Raw genomic sequence first — 23051 nt, forward strand, 5'->3', positions numbered from 1 at the left:
TCCACCAGGAGAGGTTTGGGAAACGCTGCTCTATGCAATGATATTAAGATTAAACTAATATTTTTGTTGGGTGGAAAAAATGATCAGTTTATTTGATTTCTTTTCATGCTTCATCAGGACTATGAATCAGGGCTATAAATATTGAGTGCACTCTGTGTGTGTGTGTGTGTGTCCACATCAGTGTGACTGTAAATGCATTTGTGGGTGAATGAAATGTAGAGAAGTCAATTGAAGAAACAGGTTAATTTATATTGTGTCCTCAAATATACTTCCAAAAACCCATTTCTCTAATAAAAGGTCAGACAGAAAGATAGAACTACAGTTATTTGTACATACACAAACAAATCCTTTCCCCCTGAATTGTCTCTGCTATTACTAACAAATCTGCAGTGAATTACTTGGTTTTGCAACAAAAACATTATTTGAACAATATGTAAGGATCAGTTGCATTATTACTTGACAGAGTGGCCTTTTTGATAGCTATTTTGTGAGAAATTTGTTCAGTGCCTTTTATGAGGCATTTTTATTCAATCACATTGTTCCAGAAATCTTGTCAACCCACTTTAATTTAATGAGCATTCATTTTCCTGAATTCATTACACAGTGTTCATGTGTTTTGTGAATTGAGACAGTAAAGCCACAGTACTGAGGTGCTTTCGCCAGTGGTTCTTCTCCCATGATCTGCCTTTGAGTTTCCTTCTAGCATGTTACCGTCATATTACATTACTACATTATTGGCATTTAACAGATGCTCTCATCCAGAACGACTTACATCAAATACAATGTTGTCCATTTATACAGCTGGATATTTACTAAGGCAATTGTGGGTCAAGTACCTTGCCCACAGGTACAGTAGCACTGCCCCCGTGGAGAATCGAACCGGCAACCTTTTGGTTACGAGCTCCTGCTCCTTAACCACTATGCTACAGTGCCACCCACACACATACTGTGCGCATGTTATGTATGTATTCTGTTGGATATCCTCTATGTCATTGAGATGCATTCTCCAGGATATCCTCGCAGTGCTATGGTTGTATCATAAATAGGGTTGCCACCCGTCCGGTTTTAACCTGGACAGTCCGGTTTCCAGGCTATATGTCTGGGTGTCTGGTTATGACTGTCATTTGTCCGGTATTTGCAATGTTCTCTCTGGGTGGAAAAACAAACAATAAAATCATGTGGTCAGGTCGATGACTTTAAGTGTGTTATTGTATAGGGGTGTCCGGTTTTGGCTTGTTGAAAAGGTGGCAACCCTAATCATAAAGCATTAACAAGCTGACTGTGTTCTGTAGTTTTTAGAGTCAATGTTAATGGTCTTACAGTAGTGTTCATGATCTGCAAGATGCACTGTTCACGATGCTACCGTGTTCTCCAGTTTCCACAGACAGTGTTCAAATTTTGATTGGTGTATGTACCATCTCACTGTGTTTTGCAGTGTTCGTGGTCTGGCTGTATTCTTCGGAGATCAAGGTCTGGCTGTATTCTACAGTGCATGTGTCTCCAGTGTTTATAAGCAACTGGAGAGACAGCCCTGTTGGAATAACATCCAGGGCCCATACCTTCTCCTGCTGTCAGTTTCATACTTTGTGTATGTGGGTATATACATGAATGTGTGTGTGGAGGAGAGGAGACATATCAGATATATCTGAATGCTCCTCCTTTAAAAAAGAAAATGTGCCATTGCTTACACCCATTGCTGTGTTATGCTATTATGTCTGGCAGTGAGGATTGGTAGAGACTGTCACCAAGGCTATGTTCATACATGCACGTTGTGCCTGGACAACCATAACGACCACGTATTTTGTGCAGCTGTATCATATCCACACAAACAGGCTAGTGTGGAGTGAAGATGGAGACTGTGTGAACTACTGTAGCAAAAGGACTCACTTCAGCATTTTACAGCAGTGCAGTGTGCAGCGTGAGCTGTAGCAAGGCAAAGTTCTGCAAGGAACAGAACTTTTGCGTTTCAGAGTATTGCTTCAATTGTACTAACATGAGACTTCAGTATAAATAAATATGGAAGCAATGCTAGAAAGCTCCTTGTTCTCTGTCAACAACAATGTAAAGTTTATGAAAGACAGTGTGTGTTAATTTCACTCACGATTTGAGGTTACCACTTAATGTATATGTTATTAAATGTATTGCTAGTAAGCAGTGGGCATGCAGCTCAAGGAACCATCTGTGTGGAGGTTGCACTGCTGTGATAGTGATGTCGGCAGTACATGGGAATAATTATTTATGCATTTCCCTTGATTGGAATTCATCTGACTATAATGAAATATAACTCCTCTAAAATCCTCCAAATAAAAAAAAAAAACATGGAAGATCAGGGCTCATATTTATGTTGTTACCATGGAAATGTCATCATTCTCAAAACTGAGTTACAATAACTTGTCATGGACTCAGTGTTTATGTGCTTGGTGAGGTACAACACACAGATGAATTGCCTCTTCTTTCTGTATCTTACAGAGCTGAATTAGACCTCTCTCAGGGCTTTTAAACACTTTGCTTACTGAATGAAGTGAAAATAACTATTTCAACTTAAGGTGTTTTTTTCAGGTTCAACAGTCTGTGTATTTTCTTCCGATAACCAATAAACAGTTCCTGCAATCTCTTAGAGGTGATAGGAATGTTACAGGCCTATAATGCTGGCATGTAATTGGAGGGTTATAAGAGAGCATTAGAATATCAGTTTGACCTCCCCACACTCCTCAGCTGGTGAGGATTGTCAGTTGGTGCTTAAATGAATGTCCACTGGTGCATTCAGTGAGCTGAGGCCCCCGCAGTCTAGACTCCCATGACTCTCCAGGGGAATGCAGTACTCGGATTGACATGTCGCACAGATAATTGTGGCAGTCAGCTTCCTTTTTTCTAACGTAATTGGACAGGTTAATCAACCCAAAGGGACAAGTAAAACGTTTCATGACTCTACAAAAGTTAGTCAGCCATACAACAGCACATGCTGCGCGCCTGCTCCATTGAACAGCGGGCCACCAGCTCACTGTCCTAACATCATCTTGACATCTGTGGGTATTTTCTTTTCTTTCTTCACGCAGGGACCTGCTAGATGCAGAAGAAAGGTCATCTGACAGAAGGTGTCAGATTGTGTTTGTTAAAGGCTTCATTTAGTGCTTCATCTAGTAACCTGAGGGCATACCTCCACCATCAATGACAGTTGCCCTAAATCAATCCTTGACCCATGGCTAAGCATTTCATCAAGTCTCATCTATATCTGTTTATTACTATTATGGTTTTCATGGGAGTCATTGGTTATGATGTTTTTGTCATTAGTTTATATGGTTTGTAGACAGACAAACAGACAAACACAGGGGCCGTCACAGAATCTTTAACACCACCTACCTGTGATAAAAATAAATAAGGAGCTATTAAAATTAAGTGTAACATTCCACTCAGTTTTTTGGGCACATTGCTAATTTGCACCTTGACAGCAATCAAGCCAACAAGCAAGTATCAACCCACTTGAACTATACCAGGAGCTTCATTTAAATTCTGCACTTTGTTGCCGATGGTCTCGCAGAAAGTCTGAATATGGCCAGCCTGAATGGAAATGAGATTTTTGCCTGAAGTCATGCTGCTGCTAATAAATCAAATATTAAATGCGATCAGTTAATGTTTTAATAATGTATCATTTATAATGCAGGCAATGTGCTATAAAGCACACAACCTATGAACATGGAGATCCTGAGAATCTCAGAAATGCTGCCTGTCGATCGTGTCGCCTCCTTTGCCCTTCGTGAGGAAATGCATTTCATAACACTTTGATTGCTCCTAGTCCATTTAACATTCCTCTTTCGTTGTCTCATTCTGTTACAGGAATATTTCAATCAGTGAAGGTTGTTATCAGTTTTGAGGGGCTGTTAAATCCTTTAATCTTCCCCTCATTTTTTAAGAAAAGGGGTTTATTTCAGACACTATCTGACCTCAGATTTTCACTGCATTTCCAAAAGCTTCAGTGCCTGAATTCTCACCCCATAGACTTTACTGTTTAAATTCCCCCCTCAGAAACAAAGGACAAAAACATCAATAGCTTCCTCAGAGGACATTTATAGCTTTCCTAAATTTATAAGATTTGATTTATAATTTAAATGTACTTAAATTTACATGTCTGTACTGCCCCTCACCCTCAGATTCTGCATTCAAAGAAGTGGGGGGGGGTAATCAATGGGAGAGGAATGAAATACGAAGTTCCCTGGCACAACCATTAAGGTGACAGATCATTAAGACACATCTGGGGTTGACACAGAGGGAGCCAGTAAGTCTGGTCCAAATCCAGACGCAGCATTATTAGTCCGTAAATTCTTTATGCACCAGCACACATCTAGGCGGCATTTACAGGCATGTCTGATGACAGCATTGTTTTTTTTTCAGGTTTTTGTTTCCCCCAAAGATATTCAGAGGTTTACGGCAAGTGGCTGAGACAGCAGATGAAGACAGTGATGCGTGTAATTTGTCTTGGCCTGTCATAATCAGTGATGCTTCACTATGCTCAGAGCCTCACAGCTTCTCATCAGAACTAGTGCAGCGCCTGCTCCGGATTACTGAGACACCCTCTCTGTGTCATCCTCGGCAAACCGCGCTGTGATGGCTATAAACCTTGCGTTATTTGCTGAGACTCCACAGATTTTTTTTCCATCTCCCTCTCTCTCTCTCTATCTCTCTCTCTCTGGAGTGAGCCAGCATGTGCTTAGATGTGCAGGAGACTTGAGGTTGAGCAGTTGAGCAACAGGAATTTAGATAGGCCTCTTTAACTTTTACAATTAAGTGTTGCAAGCTTGGCATTTCCTAAGGGTGACTAGACCAGAAGGGTTGGATTTGTCTCAGGTCCCTGGGCACAGTTGAATGCCAAAATTGATGATTTTGAGAACAACTGTAAGAAGGAGCCGCATGTATTATCTAAAAAGTCCCCAGATCTGGGAGCTCTGAAGGGTGTTCAGCAAATGTGTGTACCAGCAGGTAGATGAGAGCATACAGTCCATTGTGAGGTTTAGTACTGTTTGCCCTCTCATATTGTCTAGTGTACAACAACCGTGAAGGTTAAAAAGGAGGTTGCATCAGAAAAGGGAAGAGATTTTGCTTTGTGACAACTGCAGATACAGTGAACCTTTAGTAGCTGTCTTCTTTCTTGATCTAGACATACCAATTCTATAAAAGTTAAATACAATGCAATTTATATATAGAGCTTTAAAGAGGCTTAACAACTAAACATTTTAGTCTTTTAGTTTTTGGGGTTTGACTACAGAAGATATATGAGTTTTCTTGGCAGAAAAGGTGAATGTAGGCTGATGGTATTAGGCAGTATTAAGTAGGTAAGTATTTTTTTCAGTCAGGGAGTTATAAAGACATGGAATATCTTGCCAGGACTGAAAATGGAAACGCAGCAGAGACCCTTCAAGTATCATCAAGCCCAGACGTGATGCAGTCCTATATACTGTACACTCTAGACAGCCAGAATGACGAGCTCAGCTGAGCTGAATGTTCTCATCATTTCTGTCAATGCAGTCATTAAGCATCGAATGTATTTAAGATATTTCAGGCCTTGCTAATATTGATTTAGTGTGCGCATCAAAAATCTCTGCTATATTTGCTAATTGAATTCAAGTACTCTTTACTTCTACCTCTTTAAGTTCTGTAAATGGCACTGGGTATCTGCCAAAAATAATTATACTATTGACTTTGTGAAAAAGCAGTTGCAGCTGCACATGAAGGAGCTCCTGAAAGTTGGATTTTCTTGTAATCAAACTCATCTGTAGCTTGGATCAGTCTCCTAGCTTGTGCTCTGTGGTGCTGGCAGTTGCTGCTGCTTAGGTTGGTGACTTGTTGGTTCATTTATGGTTAGTGACAGAGGTGTGCGAAATAAAACTTTTGGTTACAACCCAGCCAGGTAGCCAGACACGGACTAATTTTGCTGTCCAAATCAGAGAGAGGATGTCTGCCTGTTATTGGTTGGGTGCCTGAATGAGGTTCACAGTATATTCGATTTTAATGGCATTTATTTTAATTTACATTTAATAATTTAACATACACTGTTTTCCCAGGCGAAATATCCAAAGCATAATATCAGCATGTCCCTTTTTTGTTCGTCCCAGGATGCCCTTCTCAGACTGGCCTCTGTCACTGACAGCAGCTCCTTGCAAGATGCCATCAGAGACACACTTCAGACACTGCTTTCCAAAGTGGTATGTATCTTCTGCAGTGATTCACTGTAACCTTATCTGTAACACAGGCAAGAGCAAATCATGTTTTCGCTAATGTACACTATCCACTGTCTTGCAAAATCCTGGAAAACATCTTCATGCCAGAAAGTTGAGGAAAAGTCATGGAAAGTGACTTTGGGGCATCTTACTCCGCCATGATTAAGATGCCCCAAATGCCAATGTAATGAAACAACTGAGGAATATATGAGTCCATAAAGCAGAGGAAATGATTATTTCATCACTGTTGAGGATAATACACACACATAAAAACCCAGTGACATGGAAAGCAATGCTTGAGTAAGAAGGAAAACTGAGGAGCCAGGCCATTTGTCACTGTGAGTAGCAACAGTGGGGAAATGTGGATGTTTACTCCCTTTTTACTCCCTGTTTACTCCAACAACTTGGTTGCTTGATGTAATTTACAATAAAATATAGCAATACCAGTGTGCCAACATTGTTGGCAAAACAATTGGCTAGCTAATTGGGCATCCTGTTTTATAAAAATTTGACTATTGCAACATTTAAATAGTCATTGATCCTTAGACTTATTTTTAATGTTGTACTTATTCATTTAAATGCCATGGAAAATATAAATCTGAATTAAGTAGGAAGTCTGCTTAAGACACTGAGTAACATGATTCCAATGATGAACTCCTACAGACGGCCGTATGCAAGTATCCTCTTAAAGTAGTGGTCATCTGCTTAAGTAGGAACACCCTAAAATGAAAACTGGGAAAAGTAACTGTCATACGTATATTTAGCAATATACATGTGGTGAAATATTTTCTTGATCCAAACAGCTGAGTATTTCAGCAGTGTGTGAGTGACCAATCACCTCATAGCTCAAGTCTCTTGTAAAAGCATGACAAAATGACGTAGTAAAGTGTCCTGGTGATATTGTTTTTACCATTGATGGCAGGGAGCAGGAGCCTGCCAACAAGGACTTTACCGAGGCAGAAGAGGAAAGGGACAGGGGGAGAGGAAAGTCAGATAATCAGGATTCTCCTTGACATTTTTGACAAATTAAAGGAAGCAGCCCCACCTTCATTACAAACCCATAGCTCTATTGCATCCAGCACCACAGCTCTCTAACCCACTTGCTAATTGACAGATGGCTGCATCATCCTGACTGACTAGAACACAACCCCTCTGATTACCCAAGATGTGTGTGACAGCTCCAGCCTGCCAGTGAGTGCTGGAGAAGCCCATTAGCTTTCTGGGGTTGCTTTGCACTGATGGACATTTCATTAGTGCAGGGTATGAGCAGCACCGAACTTTGCAGCTAATTTACTTCTAAAGTCTCTGACTACTTCAACAGTGGTGCAAAATGCAGTCTAGCTGTAGCTGTAGATTCACCAACACACCCTCTGTTCTATGTTTTAGCAGGCTTTTTCAGGGTCTTCACTGAGCCTTTAAGAAAAGCCATTATAGTTACATTTATTACATGTATTGTTACTATGTAATTAAATAGAACATAAGATTTTTAGAAAACTTCATATATAGTACATAGGTAGCAAACACGTATGTCAGCTTTCAGCTGTAGGTACACAGCTATATTTAGGAAGAGACTTAAATGTTTTTTATTCTAAATAACAATATCAGGCCATTCATTCAAAACAACCAGTCTGAACATGTTAAAAGCATAGTAACAGCAAGTTAACACTTCAATTGTTCATGCATATTTATGAGCCTCTTTATACTTGTGTATAGTTTTGAACTATACTGTGATTGTAAACACTTTTTTGTTAGGCTTTAACATTTTTTTAACCTTGATGTGTTTGCTACAAAGAGTTTTCCCTCTAACTCTCACGTTTCCCATAGACTCAAACCTTTGACAGGTCCAGATTCTTCAATCGTGGACTCATTCGGGAATGTAATCCCCATGGCTGGCAAGAGACTAGGTATCTCTCAATAACAGATTGCGTTAACTGAAATGTCATCTTTTTTTCCGACAGGAAGGTGTTTTTGTCTACTTGCTAGATGTGGAAAGTGGCCGGTTGCTGTGTGAGGCCCTGCCCCATGAGTTGCTCACAGAGGGAAAACTCAGGTGAGGTGTATGGCAACAGTGATGGTCGTTTTAACTATCACCTGTTACTTGATTGCAAGTATCAAATACATCTTGGTCCCCTGAACACCTGAACACTTAGCTACTGAAGAAAACTAAAGATATATAGATAGATAAATAGATAGATAGATGGATGGATACATACATATATACATACATACACACAGACATACATACATAGATCAATGTCTGTTAGACCAGCCTGAATTCCAGTAGTATTCATGCTCTTATTTTTCTTCCTGTAAGGATATAGGGATATATATAGTTCTTCAACCTCTGCAGAACGTTCTCCCTTTCACCACATTTGCTCTCCCTCTCGCTCTCTGTTTTGCCTGTCCTCAACCCTGACTTGAAGACAGTAGCTCACAAGTACTTTGTTCCATAATCATATGCTATTTCCCAAGCTGCACTATGGGAAAGACAGAGTCACAACAGTCTTACAGCTGTCTGAATTAATATGGTGATGTTGACTGCTGGAGGAAACAGCCCCTGAGTGGAGTCAGCTGTTGCAGAAAGAGAAATTCCGAGACTCTTGCTCCCTGATTCATTAACAATGACAGCGCTGTTAGCTGTAGCATGTACTGGATGGCCCTTCGTAAATATATCTTAGGGCTCATGTGCTTTGGGTTTAATGCTTCTGACTGTGTTACTGTGTGTTTTTTCAGTTGACAAAACATCAAAGTGGCTTGTGACCTACGAGCTTGTTTAATCATTCAGACTAATTTAAATTGCTGCACTGGGATTTTCTTTGGACCAAAATCTAAATGCTACAGCTGTTTAGCAGGCCAGAGATTAACCCAGTGACAGTTCCTCTAATCTTTGGTAAATTCAGAATTTTTACTGTCATGCACAAATAAGCTGGAGCATGTGTAAGGATTTGGAAAGGCATGATTCCAACTGTGTACAAAACTGTGCACAAAACTGTACAAAAGAAGCATTATGTTGGAGATTTTGATTCAGTGACCCGAATTCATGTCTAGTTGTGATCAAATGCTGCTGTTGGGTGTGTTTAGTATTGATTAAAATTATTTCAATCAAAAATTCCTTATTATTCTTACATTTTGGGTGAGATTTGTACAAAATTGGCTATATGTTACATATCACTGAAAATTGCTTACAGATGTGGAGTTGCTTGTGGAGTAGATTCTCAAACTACTTCTGATTCCATAAACCACAGCGCTTAGAAGTACATGTTTACGATTGCATCTTGCATAGCATATGCTCTACATTGATCCTGATGTGGTTCTGATAAAGGAGTATCAACATTCATTGCTTCACGAGTTACTGCTACCTTGCATATGATAGTGGTGTTGTGTGGTATAATTCATGCCATAATGATGCCGCATGCTCGTAGTATTCCCCCTTGCATTTAATGCAGACTTGTCAAAATGTTTTTTTTTTTCAGCACAACCTTAAAATTCTCAGTTGGGAATCTTGTTTCAGCACACGCAGTGTTCAAACACTCTAGCAATGTTGTTGGAGTAAAACAAATACTCCTTAGAAACCACCTAAAAGTGACTCTCAAGTGAATACTATTCTTAGCATTTTCCACGCTTGTCTGTGTAAATCTGGTCCAAATAAATATATGCTAAATGAAATGCAGAGTTTTGAGAATTTTGAGGGGCAGCATCACCATCTGAAAAGAGACCTGAATTTCAGTATGTCTCTTAGCATGCAGCTGTTGGAAGGTAGGGGGTGTCTGCACTGAGTGGTAGAACTGGCAACCCTCCTGTTTGCTTGTGTATAATTCATGAACATCCTCTGAGAAATACAGTTATAATTAACATGCACAAGAAGGACATGTGAGAATAAGATGCATAATTGCCTTTTTTACCCTTTAAAATAATGAGACGGTACTACCAAGGGGCATTAAAGAGCTAATTAAAATAAGAAGGTCAAGTTTGTTTTATCATAATTGTTGTCTCTTAAAAACAAAGTCTTGTTGTTATTTGATCAAGACAGGAGCGTGTGTCTGCATATATGCATTTCATGTGCACGTGTGCATGTGTGCACGTGTCCACTTACATCCATGCAATTGGTAGCACTCCTTTGTACTCCAGTGTTGGATACAGCTCTCTGAATCTCCTGATCTTGACACCTCTGACTTGCAGAATGTAAGAGTGGCTTAGTGCAATTGAGCAGTAACTTCAGCCCATCCTGCAGGAAGGTACTAGTCTAAATGACTCACTTGGCAGAACTCTGGTTTGAATCACCAATCCTATTCTAGTCTAAATTGTTGGTCCTGTAGATATGTTTTTGACTAAAAATTTCATGTGGCAGAATTGTCTGAATCACTAACACAGCAAAAATATTTTAGCATAAGTAAATGACATGGCAGAACGTTGACGTTGACATTCAAAACGTTGACCCTGTATAACTGTTCTAGACTATGTCATTCAGGCATTGAATGAGTGTTTCATGGCATCTCATGGTGAAAAGGATAAAAGTATCAACTGAAAACAATTGTTTCCAAAAACTCTTCAGTGAATAATGGTGACCACATAAACTCATTGACCCATCATGCAGGCAGCAGGTCTTTCCCAGAGTGGCAGGTAATTTGTTTCACTCAACAGCTGTGAGTCACTCAGGGATCGAGGCTATCACCACATGATTGCCCTCTCACTCAGTCACTCACTCACTCAGTCACTCAGTCAGTCAGTCAGTCAGTCACTCACTCAGTCACTCAGCTAATCAATCAATCAATCAATCAATCAGTCAATATTTTCCCTCTTGTGGTCTCTTTGTCTCTCAGAGATGTGATCACACAGCAGCAAAGGGTTCAGTGTGATGGTTTGCCCCCATCAGAGCTGCAGGAGGAACAAAGAAGCAGCCTGGCCTCACCTCTGCCACCTGACAAATGTGGTAAGTATATGTCTGTGTGTGTGTGTGTGTGTGTATGTGTGTGTCTGTGCCTTTGTGTGTGTGTGTGTGTATGTATGTGCCTTTGTGTGTGTGTGTGTGTGTGTGTGTGTGTATGTGCCTTTGTGTGTGTGTGTGTGTATGTATGTGCCTTTGTGTGTGTGTGTGTGTGTGTGTGTGTGTGTGTATGTGTGTGTGTGTGTGAGAGAGTGTGTCTGTCTGTCTCTGTTCCTGAGTGCACATGCACATGGGTCTGTGCACACATAGATGTGGAGGACCAGAGAATGAATTATTCTTTACCCATTTTCAACAGTTTCAGTGGGGGAGCTGCTGCAGTGTTTAATTAGTTCCTACTGCAGGCCTAGCGTAATAACCCTCTCAGGAGTTGAGAATTCACATGCACCACATTTTACATTTTTCTTTCACCTTCCTGTCGGATCTCATCCTCCGTGTCTCACCTGCTACTCCCCAGTGCTGATAATTCCACTCGTGGACCAGGATGGAGGTACAGTCATCGCTCTCATCTTGGTAAGCATACCTGTCATTAAAATTCTGTTACCGCTCAGAGTGTCACCAGAGTGCCCCTGTAATCCCCAGGAAAACCAAGCGATCAAGCCAACAGCTTTACTGTGACATTGCAGCTGACTCTAGAAACCCATCTGTGCTCCTGGCACTGGTGAAGTGTGGTATGAAGTTCATCCTTTTAAATTCATGGGGATAACAAGAATAAACAGATGTGTCCTGAGCATGAGTCCATTAGGCAATCCCCTCGCTTTTAAAACATAATACACAGGAATACAGTCTGTTAGAGAGAAAGCTGTCAGTGTGGTCCTTCCTCCAGGGATCCCTGGTTATTAATGTACCATTAGCTGCCCACTTGAAAAGACAGAGTGAGAGAGGAAGAAAGGAAAGGTGTGTGTGAGAGAGATATTTCTCAGAATTGAGAAAGATTATTTCCCAATTTTGGAGACCTGATATCCTGATTTATTAGTTTCTTGGTCCACAGTAAAATCCCTATCCTTAGGGAGGAAGAGCAAGCAACAAAAAACTTGGGAGATATGTATTTACCCATCTGACACCGATTTAAGGATAAATCAAAGGACTAAAACTATCCAAAACAAGGTAGAGAGGTGTATTCCTTATTTTCTGTCTATTTTGTTTTGTGTTCTTGTATTTTTTGCTAATTATTTTATTTATGCAACCTCTTCTTTCTTTTTGCTGTTTCATCTTTTTTTCTACTTATGATTAAAACCAATATTATTTGTATGCAAATTATTGTAACCAGTATAATTATTGTATCATGTATTTCCCATCTGTAACAGTGCTTTGGCAGTGCACTTTACATTGTGAAGCCATGGCACTAAAGCGATATGAAACTGGGTTTGAATTTGAGTGGGAGAGAGATAAAGAGACATATGCAGTGAGGCAGAGATCTTCTGAAAAGGCTTTTGGCATCTTCTTACTCAAACATGTCTCGTGTTTCAATAGCAAATACTGTATCTGCAATAGCTTTTCCAGCAATGTGCACAGGTTGGAAAACATTGTACGACGGCCAAACAATCCATTTTCATTTCGTCTGGAAGTTGGAAAGGTTTCATTTCAGAAAATGTTATCTTTTGTGTTTCTGCCCTCCAAGATGTTTCACATTTTTGCTGTTGTTGGCATGGGGTCCAGTGAGAATACTGGAGTAGGCAGAACATTTCTTCGGGAATGTTTACGAAAGTCTTTATTTCATACAATGTTTGTGTCTTGCAGGTGTGCTGCAAGCAGCCAACTGAAGCAGAGGAACAGAGGCTCAACATCCTGGAGAAGCATGTATGAGGAGCAACTTTGCTCATGATGACTATGACCACTTTCACAACAAAATACCCAGTTAATGTACAACATATTAATGTCCTTCGTAATACTGAAGCAGTGTTACTGCAACATTGTGTGACCACTTAGTGCCAGATGAGTAATCAGATTAGATGGGGAATTAATATGAGTCCTTATGATCAGTAACATGCTCACTGTGCAATTTAAGAATATTAGACTGGGTACGTACAACCATCAAGCCGTCACATTAGACAGAAAGATTGTGTGTTTTATGCAACTGGCCCATTGCTATGTGCTAGCCTGTTTTACTTTTGTCTGGCAAAGATGAAAACGGTGGTGAATTTGGGTTATGATCCTGAACATAATCTGAAATAGCAGTAGGTAATATGTACTGACAAAATGAGCGGTGGATAGACATGCCTGTTCAGTCTTTATTTTACTGCCCCATTGGCTGCCGCAGGCAACGGGCTGGTTTTGAAGGATCCATATACTCTCTGCACAGTGTTTCAGCCCTGTGCTCACAGCCAGGGAAAACAGTACTTTGAACAATAACACATAGCCAAAACATTGTGTCTAAGACAAGTCTATGCTCTTTCCTCTATTGACAGCATCTTGTTCATTCTCCAAACTATCCCCTCACCTCAGCTCTCAGTCTGTCACAGAGAATCCCTACAAAAGAGTGTCCAGGTCCAAAGATTCTTTGGCATCTTCAGTTCAGCCTGGTCTAATGTGTTTAAGGAGAGACTGTTTCTCTGTTATCAGCAATATCTTATCCAGGACTCAAACCTACAAGCCTCTTGCCCAGACAAAACCATTCCATTTGTCTGGGCCTCAGACATAAAATGAATTTCCATTTCCAGTGTTATATGTCTATCACTTACTGATTACATCATCTGTGTCATGTTTTGTAGTGATAGGCTTTCGGTAGTGGCATTTCTGACTGTGAGTGTTTTGTTTGACCTTGTTCAGGTCACCATGGCCTGCAAGAGAGTCCAGGCTGCACAGAGAGTCACCCAGTGGCAAGTTAGGTCACCCGGCCCGTCGCCCAGCCGATCCCAGCATTCCTTGTCTGAGACGACCACTGCGGGGGGAAACTACAATGAACTAGACTGCAAGATCCTCAAACTGTGTGGTATGGGAGCTGGGCAGTTACTTTTATGGTCCAGCCTTGGCAGAGTCAGATATTAACAAAAGCCAATATACTGGCACATTGTGTTCATGGTTATCATGCAGCGCTGCCATCAACTGTGGTTATTACACTGACATCAACATCAGTTATAACAGCCAATATATAAGCATTGTTGTGCTGCAGTCAACTACAGCAATAACACTGCAACGCAGAGCTGAGATTAGCGTTAATGTGAAGTGCTCATACCGACCGTGGTAATAACTGTTTCATCTTCCCAGGAGAGCTGTACGACCTGGATGCTGCATCGCTCCAGCTTAAAGTCATCCGTTACGTAAGTGCCACATCTAGTAAGAAAGGGAGCGTGAAAGAAGGAAAGCAAAAGAAAGATGGCATGGTCTGGTGTTCCTAGTGACCCATGCCTGCAACCTGCTGGCCCAGCTGCCCCCTGTGCCACCCCAGCCCTGGGGGGGGTCGGGTCACAGCCTGCTAGAACCGAGTGCAGAGCCTGACATCTGCTAATGTATTATGGTATCACCCACTGGGAGCCAAACCTGGCTCACCGCTCCCATAACTCCTCTCACCCCTCTCTCTCTATCCATTAACACTAATCAACTGCCGGTGATATTATTAGAGTTTTAATATTCATTAGAGACAATAGACTCATTTCTCTGCAAAAACGCTTGATTTTATGTCAATAATAAATTTCCCTTTTGGAGCAATAAAGTCAATCTCCTAATACCTGATCTTACAGTATCTTATGCTATCTCTCTCTCTGGAAAGGTGCTGAATGGATTCAAAGGGAGATGAAAATGCTGATTTGTCAGATAATATTTATATTGTGTAGTGCTCAGAGTGCAAAACTACTACATTCTGTCTGGAGGAGCTAAAAGGGAGTTTTATGCTGTTTCCGACAAACTTTTGTGTTATTCCCAAGTGCAGAGTTTCTGCACAGAAATATAACACTCGCTATGCAAATTGAAAAAGCTGTGTTAATAATAAACCTCATTTCATAAAGATATCTGTACCCAGCAAAGACAACATGTCCCTGTAACATTTCAGCCAGATTGCGAGAGTGATGTTTATGAGCTGATGTCTTGCTCACGGCTCAATATTTTCTTTTTTAGATCTTAAAGGAAGTGTTCCCTTCACATGATTTATTTGCTTTAGCAGCTTCAGGAGGCTATTGCGGACTGGCACAGCGAGCTGAAAATATGAGAGCAGCAGGTGGGAGATTCCCCTGAGAGATGCCTCCATTCTCTGAGTGCGGCGGGGCCCGTCTCTCCAGCAGTCAGCATCCGCATGATCTTCTGATATTGATTTCTTTGCACTAAACAGAAATAAATAAATAAATAAATAACAGGAGAGAACTCTAATGGACAGTGTGGGGCATGAGCAATTTGCCGCCGTTCCACTGAGCTCTGATCCATAAAGCGCAGCTGCCAGTATGGCCTTTTCCAGCAGAGGCTCTTAATGTGGACCAGCCTCCTTGCGTGTGTTCCCACATTTGTTCTCTCTCTCTCTCTCTCTCTCTCTCTCTCCCTCTCTCTCTCTCTCTCTCTCTCTCTCTCTCTCGCTGTTGACAGGAGCAATACAGTGGCATTTGATGAGGTGCGCACCGAAGGAACTGTGAGGTGTCATATGCTAGATGCCTCTCTGAGTGCTCTATGAGTCACATGATATTATTATGTTTTGTGTCTTGCCAAACGATCACTGTTTCGCATAGTGAGAGGATTGTTAAACCCTTCACCCTCTGAAGGGTGAATCATGGCATCCAGCGTAGTAGCAGCTCTGAGCAGGGCCTTGGACTAATCCAAGAGATGACTGCATCACTCGAGCCATGTGACCTTCCTATCCCAGCACAGAGCGTAAGTTATCGAAGAAGAACTGGAAGGCTGCTGACCCCGTGATCCTCCAAGGTCAGGGCCAGGCCCTTCCAGACTGTTTGTCAGGCTGCCCGTGACAGACAGCCTGGGAGCCGAGAGTAGACTTCAGACTGATCTGGGTGTAGACGGCTGAGGCTGGAGGCAGGAGCCACCCTCTCGGGAGGGGTAAACAGCAGCTGAGTGCTTGGCCAAGTGCGGGGCCGCTAATAGCACAGCTCCGGATAATGAGGTTTGCGCAGATGCGAGCTGGCCGCCCTCCGTTATGCTGCTGCACTCCCACAGCTGCGGGATAATGTCTGCTCTTCCCACACTTTTCCAGATGAAGCAGAATGCTTGCAATTCCCCCCGTGGTGCCCTTCTTTATTACACAAACGCTGTCCTTCTCACAGCGTGGCAAGGCAAATATGAACTTCTTAACCAGTCCTGATTCCGTGTCCATGCATGTCCTGTCCTGGGCAGAAACCTTAACCCAATGGGCTCTATCAATACAGCGTCCCTCCACCCAAACCACTCTGGGTACGGTTTCCTCTGCAGTCTGATCCTTTCACAGTCCCCTGATTCGACATCTTTGTTTTAATTTGATTGCGCTGTTCAGGAACTAATCCAGGGTAATGGATGTTACTGTGCTATGCTGATGTTAAAATATTCCCATCAAATGATTGTGTGAAATTCACTATGGGAGCCTAATTGCAGATGTCATGTCGTCATTAAAGCATGACCCTTAGCTAAGCAAAAAACGTGTTTCCAAAGTCTCCTTTACAGTCTCTATTATATTAACTTACAGTCTCTAAATAATCTCTATGCATAATCTTATGATAATTTAATTTCGCCAAAAAAATGATTTGAATTGCATTGTAACTCAGTAACTGGTTTCTTTCATACAGAATTTGCAAGTAGAGAGAGACAAACTAAGGATTATTGGGAAGTCTATAAAAAACAGCAGTGCCCTTCTGTTATTGCCCCTGTATTATTACATTTTATTTGCTTTACATTCCCCTGTCTCACCAACCTGAGGGAAGCTCCCATTAAGCCCTGCTTTATTAGCTGAACATTAGACTGAGTCAGTCAAGCTCTGAATTCCCTCTAGTCTGGGATTTTGAGAAGTGCACGTTGGTGTTTTATGGTTGCAGCATCACTCTTTTTCCCTGCAGGGTTTTGAAACATCTTTAAATTGCCACGTTCTTTGTCTGTTGTTCTCGATATGTATGAACACGGAGGGGGTGTTTGTGTTCAAATAGCAGCAACCCTGGTGCAAACATGACTCATTCTGGCAGGAATTAATTTCCCCCGCTTGGTGCCAGAGGCTGCTAATCTTACTCACTATGGAGCCTAGTTCCTGTTTCCTGTTTTCAATGACGCATGATGAGGGGTCTGTTGGGGGGGAGGTTGTGGATCGGCATTGTCATGTGGATGGGCATTTTCAAAGACACATAGGACTTCTACGCTCTTTCAATATTTCAATGATCAAATATTGATTGATTGATTGATTGATTGATTTCCCACACAGCTGCAGCAGGAGACCCAGTCACTTTGTTGTTGTCTGCTGCTTGTGTCAGAGGACAATCAACAACTCTTCTGTCAGGTACCTTATTTTTATCATCACATGTGATCAAAAACACCACCCTTCACAAGTAAATCTGTTTATCTGTAACTGAGTAATGATAAGTGTTAAGTGTCTCACAGATGGAATGCTTTTTTAGCTGTTGTTGTTGTTGTTTCAGGTTGTGGGAGATAAGATCTTGGAGGAAGAAATCTGCTTTCCTGTAAGTTCCACCAATTTTATATAAACTTCTGAAATATCCTTTCACAGGTCAGATATTTTGGGTGTGTTTGAATTGGGCTGCATATTTTTGAAGAATCTGAATTTTGTGCATGTGATCTAAAACACCTGACTGTTGTTCAATCTTTTATATATATATATATAATTTTTTTTTAGTGCAGTAGAATGTGTTTTAATGTGATGTGATTGGGTAAGGGTGTGATATCACAAGCTTTAAGTGCCATGCTGCTGAAGTGGAGGTGTTCATACTGAGCTCACTCTGAGGGCACCTGCCTCTGCTGACTCCTGCTGTTCTCCATTACTCCATTATAGTCACTTTAAACCCACGCCCGTCCATTATTATAACTTGACCTTAAAATGTGAGCACCACGTGGATGGAGAGCCTAATGCCCAGCAATTGTGCAGTCCTCCTGTGGGTTGCAGCTGGATAGCCACTCCTGTGTGTGTTAAAAGCTTATAATTGGGCAGCAGCTTCTGTGGGGGGGTGGGGGGGGGCATTGAAGATATCAATCCCTCGCAAAAGCTCAATGCTTAGGGTCACATGCCTGCTCTGACTGCTGTGCACCCCAAGGGGGCTGCATGTGGGTAACAGCGTTTTGCCTCCTTAGCCTCACTGTCACAACAAGTGACAGGACGTGCTATGTTTGAATGCCTTGTCAGTGAGGGAACAGTGAAAGGAGTCAGACTGATGGAACTGTTTGTTTTTTGATGTGCCTCACAGCTGACATTTGGCCACTTAGGGCAGGCAGTGGAGAAGAAGAAATCCATCACTCTACAAGATGTCAGTCCCGTAAGTTGATAGAAGCAAGTGCATATCTAGAACTTTTTCTGTCTTTCTGCATCTGTGTTTTTCATTCTTTTGCTCCCCCCCCTTTCTCTCTTATGAGCCATTATGGCCACAGGGGGTAAATTTAAGAGTAGGATCACTTATAAAGAGATTTGAATGGGCTTCAGTACAAAAGGTGTGTGGCATGGAAAGTTGCAATAATTCCAAAGCCCCATTACTATATTGTAAGAGTCTGCCCTGAGTGCAGAGTGCTTTGGTATTCATACAGAGTGTATTAGTAGGTAATACTAATCAGAGCCATAATTACATCATGAGCATGGGTCTTATAGGATCATAAAGAAACTAACCTACAGTTGCTCCAGTACTCCATGTGGAGGATGAGGATAGTCAGGCTTCAACGTGTTGAGTTTACGCAAAGGTACTTAAGAGAGAGCATCAGTTTTGAACAAAGATTTTATTGTAAAAAAATTTGCTCATGGTATAAACACTTTCAAAGGTCACCCTGAGAACATTGATCCTAACTGAGACGTCCATAGCTGTGGTTTAAATGGACTGTCTTTAATCCGTTTTCTCACCAAAAGGATTGTGGGAGATGCATGTGGAGGGTCAGGTTTTACACCTTTATACTTCAAGACATTTTTTTTTGCCATCCACCTCCATTGCTCCATCCTGTCTCTCTCTGTCTCTTCTTCTGTGATAGGAGGAACACCGGCAGCTGAACAGCATGCTGGGATTTGAGGCGCGGTCAATGCTGTGCGTGCCTGTTGTGAGCCGTGCCACGTCGCAGGTTGTGGCTCTTGCCTGCGCGTTCAACAAGAGAGGAGGAGAAATGTGAGTGTAGGAAGGGTCTTTCATGCCCTCTCCTGCTTCTACACCCTGCCTCTGCCTACTTCCTAGCAGCATGCTGGTAATGACGCTTGGTGTTTGTGTATCGGTGTTGATTACTTGGACAGGTAGTGTTGAAACAAGGGGTGGATTGTCAGTGTGTGCTTGTGTGTCTGTGTGTTTGTGTGTGAATGTACATTTAAACACTGTAAATGTTGTGTGTATGTTCACCATTTGACTATGGATGTGTTTTTGTGTGTATTTACTTTATATTTAAATTCTGAGCATGTTTGTGTTTTTACAGGTAGATAGTGAGAGTATGTTTGTGTCTGTTTATAGCTACAGTCTGAGCACCTGTTTGTGTGTTAATTAGGTGCATTAAGTCAATGCTTAATTACCTGTTTAATTGTCTGTTTTTTGCAAACAAGTACATTTCTCAAAAGGGAACAACGATTTAGTAACAGTACACAGCTTCAACTGCCATGATATACAGGGCATTAGACGATTTATAGTGTGTAAATCTAAAATGGCTTTTGTTGAAATGAAGTTTTATTCAAGTCACCATCCTCTCGATTACACTGCAGCAGTTTAATACCCTATGCAGTTGAGGGCTTGGACGCTGTGATTTGTTTCCAATAAATGCTGTGCCTCAGGGGAATTAGCATTTTAACAGCGTGCTGCACTTTTATGTTCACCGAAGCGTATCTTCAATTTTCTACCTGTCTAACCTATGTACCCTTTTCTGGAAGCAAATAACAGCATGCAGATTGCATTCATAGTGGTAGGGGTGATCTGTGACTTGATGGGGAAATGTTTCCCTGTAGTGAGGTGAGCAAAGAAGTTGAGCTTAATCACATTATTACCTCAAGCACAACAAAGACATGAGAGTGTTTCCCTGATGCAGGCACACACAGGTGGACGAGCGCAAGATCCAGCACTGTTTCCGCTACACCTCCTCGGTGCTGACAAGCACGCTGGCCTTCCAGAAAGAGCAGAAACTCAAGTCTGAATGCCAGGTAGTAACCCTCTCACTTTCTACTGCTCCCCTCTCCAAATGTCAGCATAGGACTAGAGCAATTCATCACTTGGACTTGTATGACAGTAGTCTCTCTGATTCACCAGCACCCAGGTTCATGTAAGGTCATGGATTTAAAGGTCATTTCAGTCAGTAACCAACGGCAGACTGTGTTATTTTTTTGTCATAACGTGAGCAACCTTACATTTATCTTCTATTAGAGAGAAATCATAAACATTAAGCATTTAAAACAATGGAAAATTAGAGTAACTAATACACCTGTGTGTTTATACTTGCATGTGTCCCTAAGTACTCTCCCCATTTCTTCCAGTGCTTGATTTTACACTACCTGCCTTTTTTCCTATCCCCAAATGAGGAATCTTTAAGTGTGAGCTACAGAGTAGAATTTACAGTGTATACTGTTAGTGTGGCAAGCAGTCAGGAGTGGGTAGGACCTCACACTCCACACAGAAGCTCCTCCATTTGTCTATCCACCTCATGCTCCACACAGAAACTCCTACATCCCTCTGCTTCATACTCATACACTTCACACTTGTTCCTCCATCTGCCTCCTCACCCCATACTGCACACAGAAACACCTCTTCTTGTCAATACTCCCACAATCTAATTATACAATCTAATTACATGCTTGGCTATAGACAATGCACTCGATCTACAAGCTGTCACCTGTGTATGTGTTTTGATTTGTAGGCACTGCTGCAGGTTGCCAAAAACCTCTTCACACACTTGGGTATGTATGGCATACATGTGCATCCCTGAGTAGTCACTCCTTTTCCTACAGTGCTCGATTTTACATAACCTGCCTCTGTGAGTGTCTGTTCAGTGATAATGAAGCGCTGTGTTTCTTAATACTTTCCTGCAGACGATGTGTCAGTGTTGCTGCAAGAGATCATCGCAGAAGCCCGAAATCTGAGCAATGCAGAGATGTGAGTACAATCGGCCACCATCAGAACACCTTGTCCAACTGACAGCTCCAGCGATGGATATTGAAGGCTATGCTCAGTGTAATAAGCTAGCATTGTGTCTTCAACCCCTTGTCAGTATGATCACGTGACCAGCAGCCTGGTCTGATTTGAGCGCTTGCCGCTCAGTCTTTTTTTTTTAATAATTACAGCCATTCAATGCTGAATCAAAAGCTGAAGAACTACAGACTACATCTTTTGAATGAGGCATGTATCTCAATCAAGGTCAGAGCTATTGAAAACCCCATTCAACAGAGGTAGATGACAGTGTTAGTCATGATGAGAGCTGATCTGTAATCACTCCGACTGAAGAAGCAAGAAGAGAAAAAAAACATGTGGAACAGCCTTGCGACCGGTACATTTATTCGCGCATGCAATAAATTATTGATGAACAAGGAAGTGCTCTCATCTAATTGGATCTCTCCAGCTTAATCACAGCTTACTATGCCATTACGTGTGACACCTTTTGAAAGTATATAATTAATGTTCTTCAATCATGTGAATTACCTACGGTTATCCTCAGCAGCCTAAAATAAATTTAATCAGAATCAGCAGTGCCCACTGTTTTTGTAATCAGTCCATGAAATAAATCATCACAATTCACTCTGATGGAATGCAAAAGGTCTCCCCATTATGAAGAAGTATTCCATAGACAAATCAGTGACTGCAGACTGAAACCAGTTTCTGCAAATCCATAGTACTTCTCCTTTCAGTTTACTGTGTTTGCATTTACAGTTTGTCACTGAGCACATTCTCTCATCCAAAGCCACATACAAGATGAGTACGTTTAAGGATGCGTTTAGATAACATTGACATCTAGTAGGCGCTACAGCAAATCTAGAGGTCAAGCATTTAGGGCATCCAGTAGAACAACGCAAAACGTTGCACAAACAAGGAAGCCATCATCCACACATGAGCAAGGACCAAAGTCGAACAATCGAGGCTGAGACCACAGATACACACCTGGCCCAACATGCAAGTGCATCACAGTACACTCAACAGGAGTGCACCATTCCAATCCAATACCAGCACATACCCAGGGCCTCCCTGCAATAGCTTTAAGCCAGCAGCCCTGCCACCATGTGGCATTCTTCACTTGTGTGGGGCTGGGGTTGTTGGTGCTCAGATGAGAATCCCTCTGGGGAAATCAGTTTGCTGTTGGAAGCAGTGCTGGTAGGCCTAATCCCAAAACTTGCTTTTCCCCAAAACTGCTCCTTCCACACCCTGTGGTAGACAAGTCTGCACGGAAGTGATCAGTTGTTAGGGATGTTGGTGACCAGATAATCACAGCTAAATACACATCATGATGCCAGCTGGCTTCAGCCGTAAAACAAAATACAATTATTTAAAGAGAACTGGATTAATACTATATTTTTGAGAAATTTGTAAAAATTTTAGAGACCACCAAGTTTTATAAAAACCCATGTAACATCTGAATGCTTTATTCAATAAGTTCCAAATACTGTCTTATTTTTATGAATAGGTTAATGAAAATAAAATAAAGAAAGAGAAAATATGGTTCATTTTCATTGTGTTGCTGTAACAGTGTGTTCTTTTATTTGACATGTGTATGTTCAGTGTGAATCTTAAGTTATGAGATGGTATGTCGAGAAAGGGGGAATAGGTTGAGGCTTGTAAAAAACATATCATATCAATAAGTAACCACAGTTTCTGATTCCTATGTAAATATGTTTA

General features: G+C 41.5%; 1 protein-coding gene across 1 annotated transcript in view; it reads left to right on the forward strand.

Annotated features, from left to right (window-relative positions):
* LOC118774769 (cGMP-dependent 3',5'-cyclic phosphodiesterase-like) overlaps positions 1-23051 on the forward strand; it is a 65321-nt gene that overhangs the window by 33125 nt on the left and 9145 nt on the right. Inside the window, exons 3-16 of the mRNA XM_036524250.1 lie at positions 6108-6197; positions 8171-8262; positions 11033-11142; positions 11612-11667; positions 12895-12954; positions 13924-14086; positions 14362-14414; positions 17474-17548; positions 17688-17729; positions 18468-18536; positions 19234-19364; positions 20263-20374; positions 21085-21124; positions 21257-21320. Coding sequence (XP_036380143.1) covers positions 6108-6197; positions 8171-8262; positions 11033-11142; positions 11612-11667; positions 12895-12954; positions 13924-14086; positions 14362-14414; positions 17474-17548; positions 17688-17729; positions 18468-18536; positions 19234-19364; positions 20263-20374; positions 21085-21124; positions 21257-21320 — 1157 coding nt within the window. The remainder of the gene's footprint in view (positions 1-6107; positions 6198-8170; positions 8263-11032; positions 11143-11611; positions 11668-12894; positions 12955-13923; positions 14087-14361; positions 14415-17473; positions 17549-17687; positions 17730-18467; positions 18537-19233; positions 19365-20262; positions 20375-21084; positions 21125-21256; positions 21321-23051) is intronic.

Source organism: Megalops cyprinoides, chromosome 3 (assembly GCF_013368585.1).
Source record: "Megalops cyprinoides isolate fMegCyp1 chromosome 3, fMegCyp1.pri, whole genome shotgun sequence".
NCBI lineage: Eukaryota > Metazoa > Chordata > Actinopteri > Elopiformes > Megalopidae > Megalops > Megalops cyprinoides.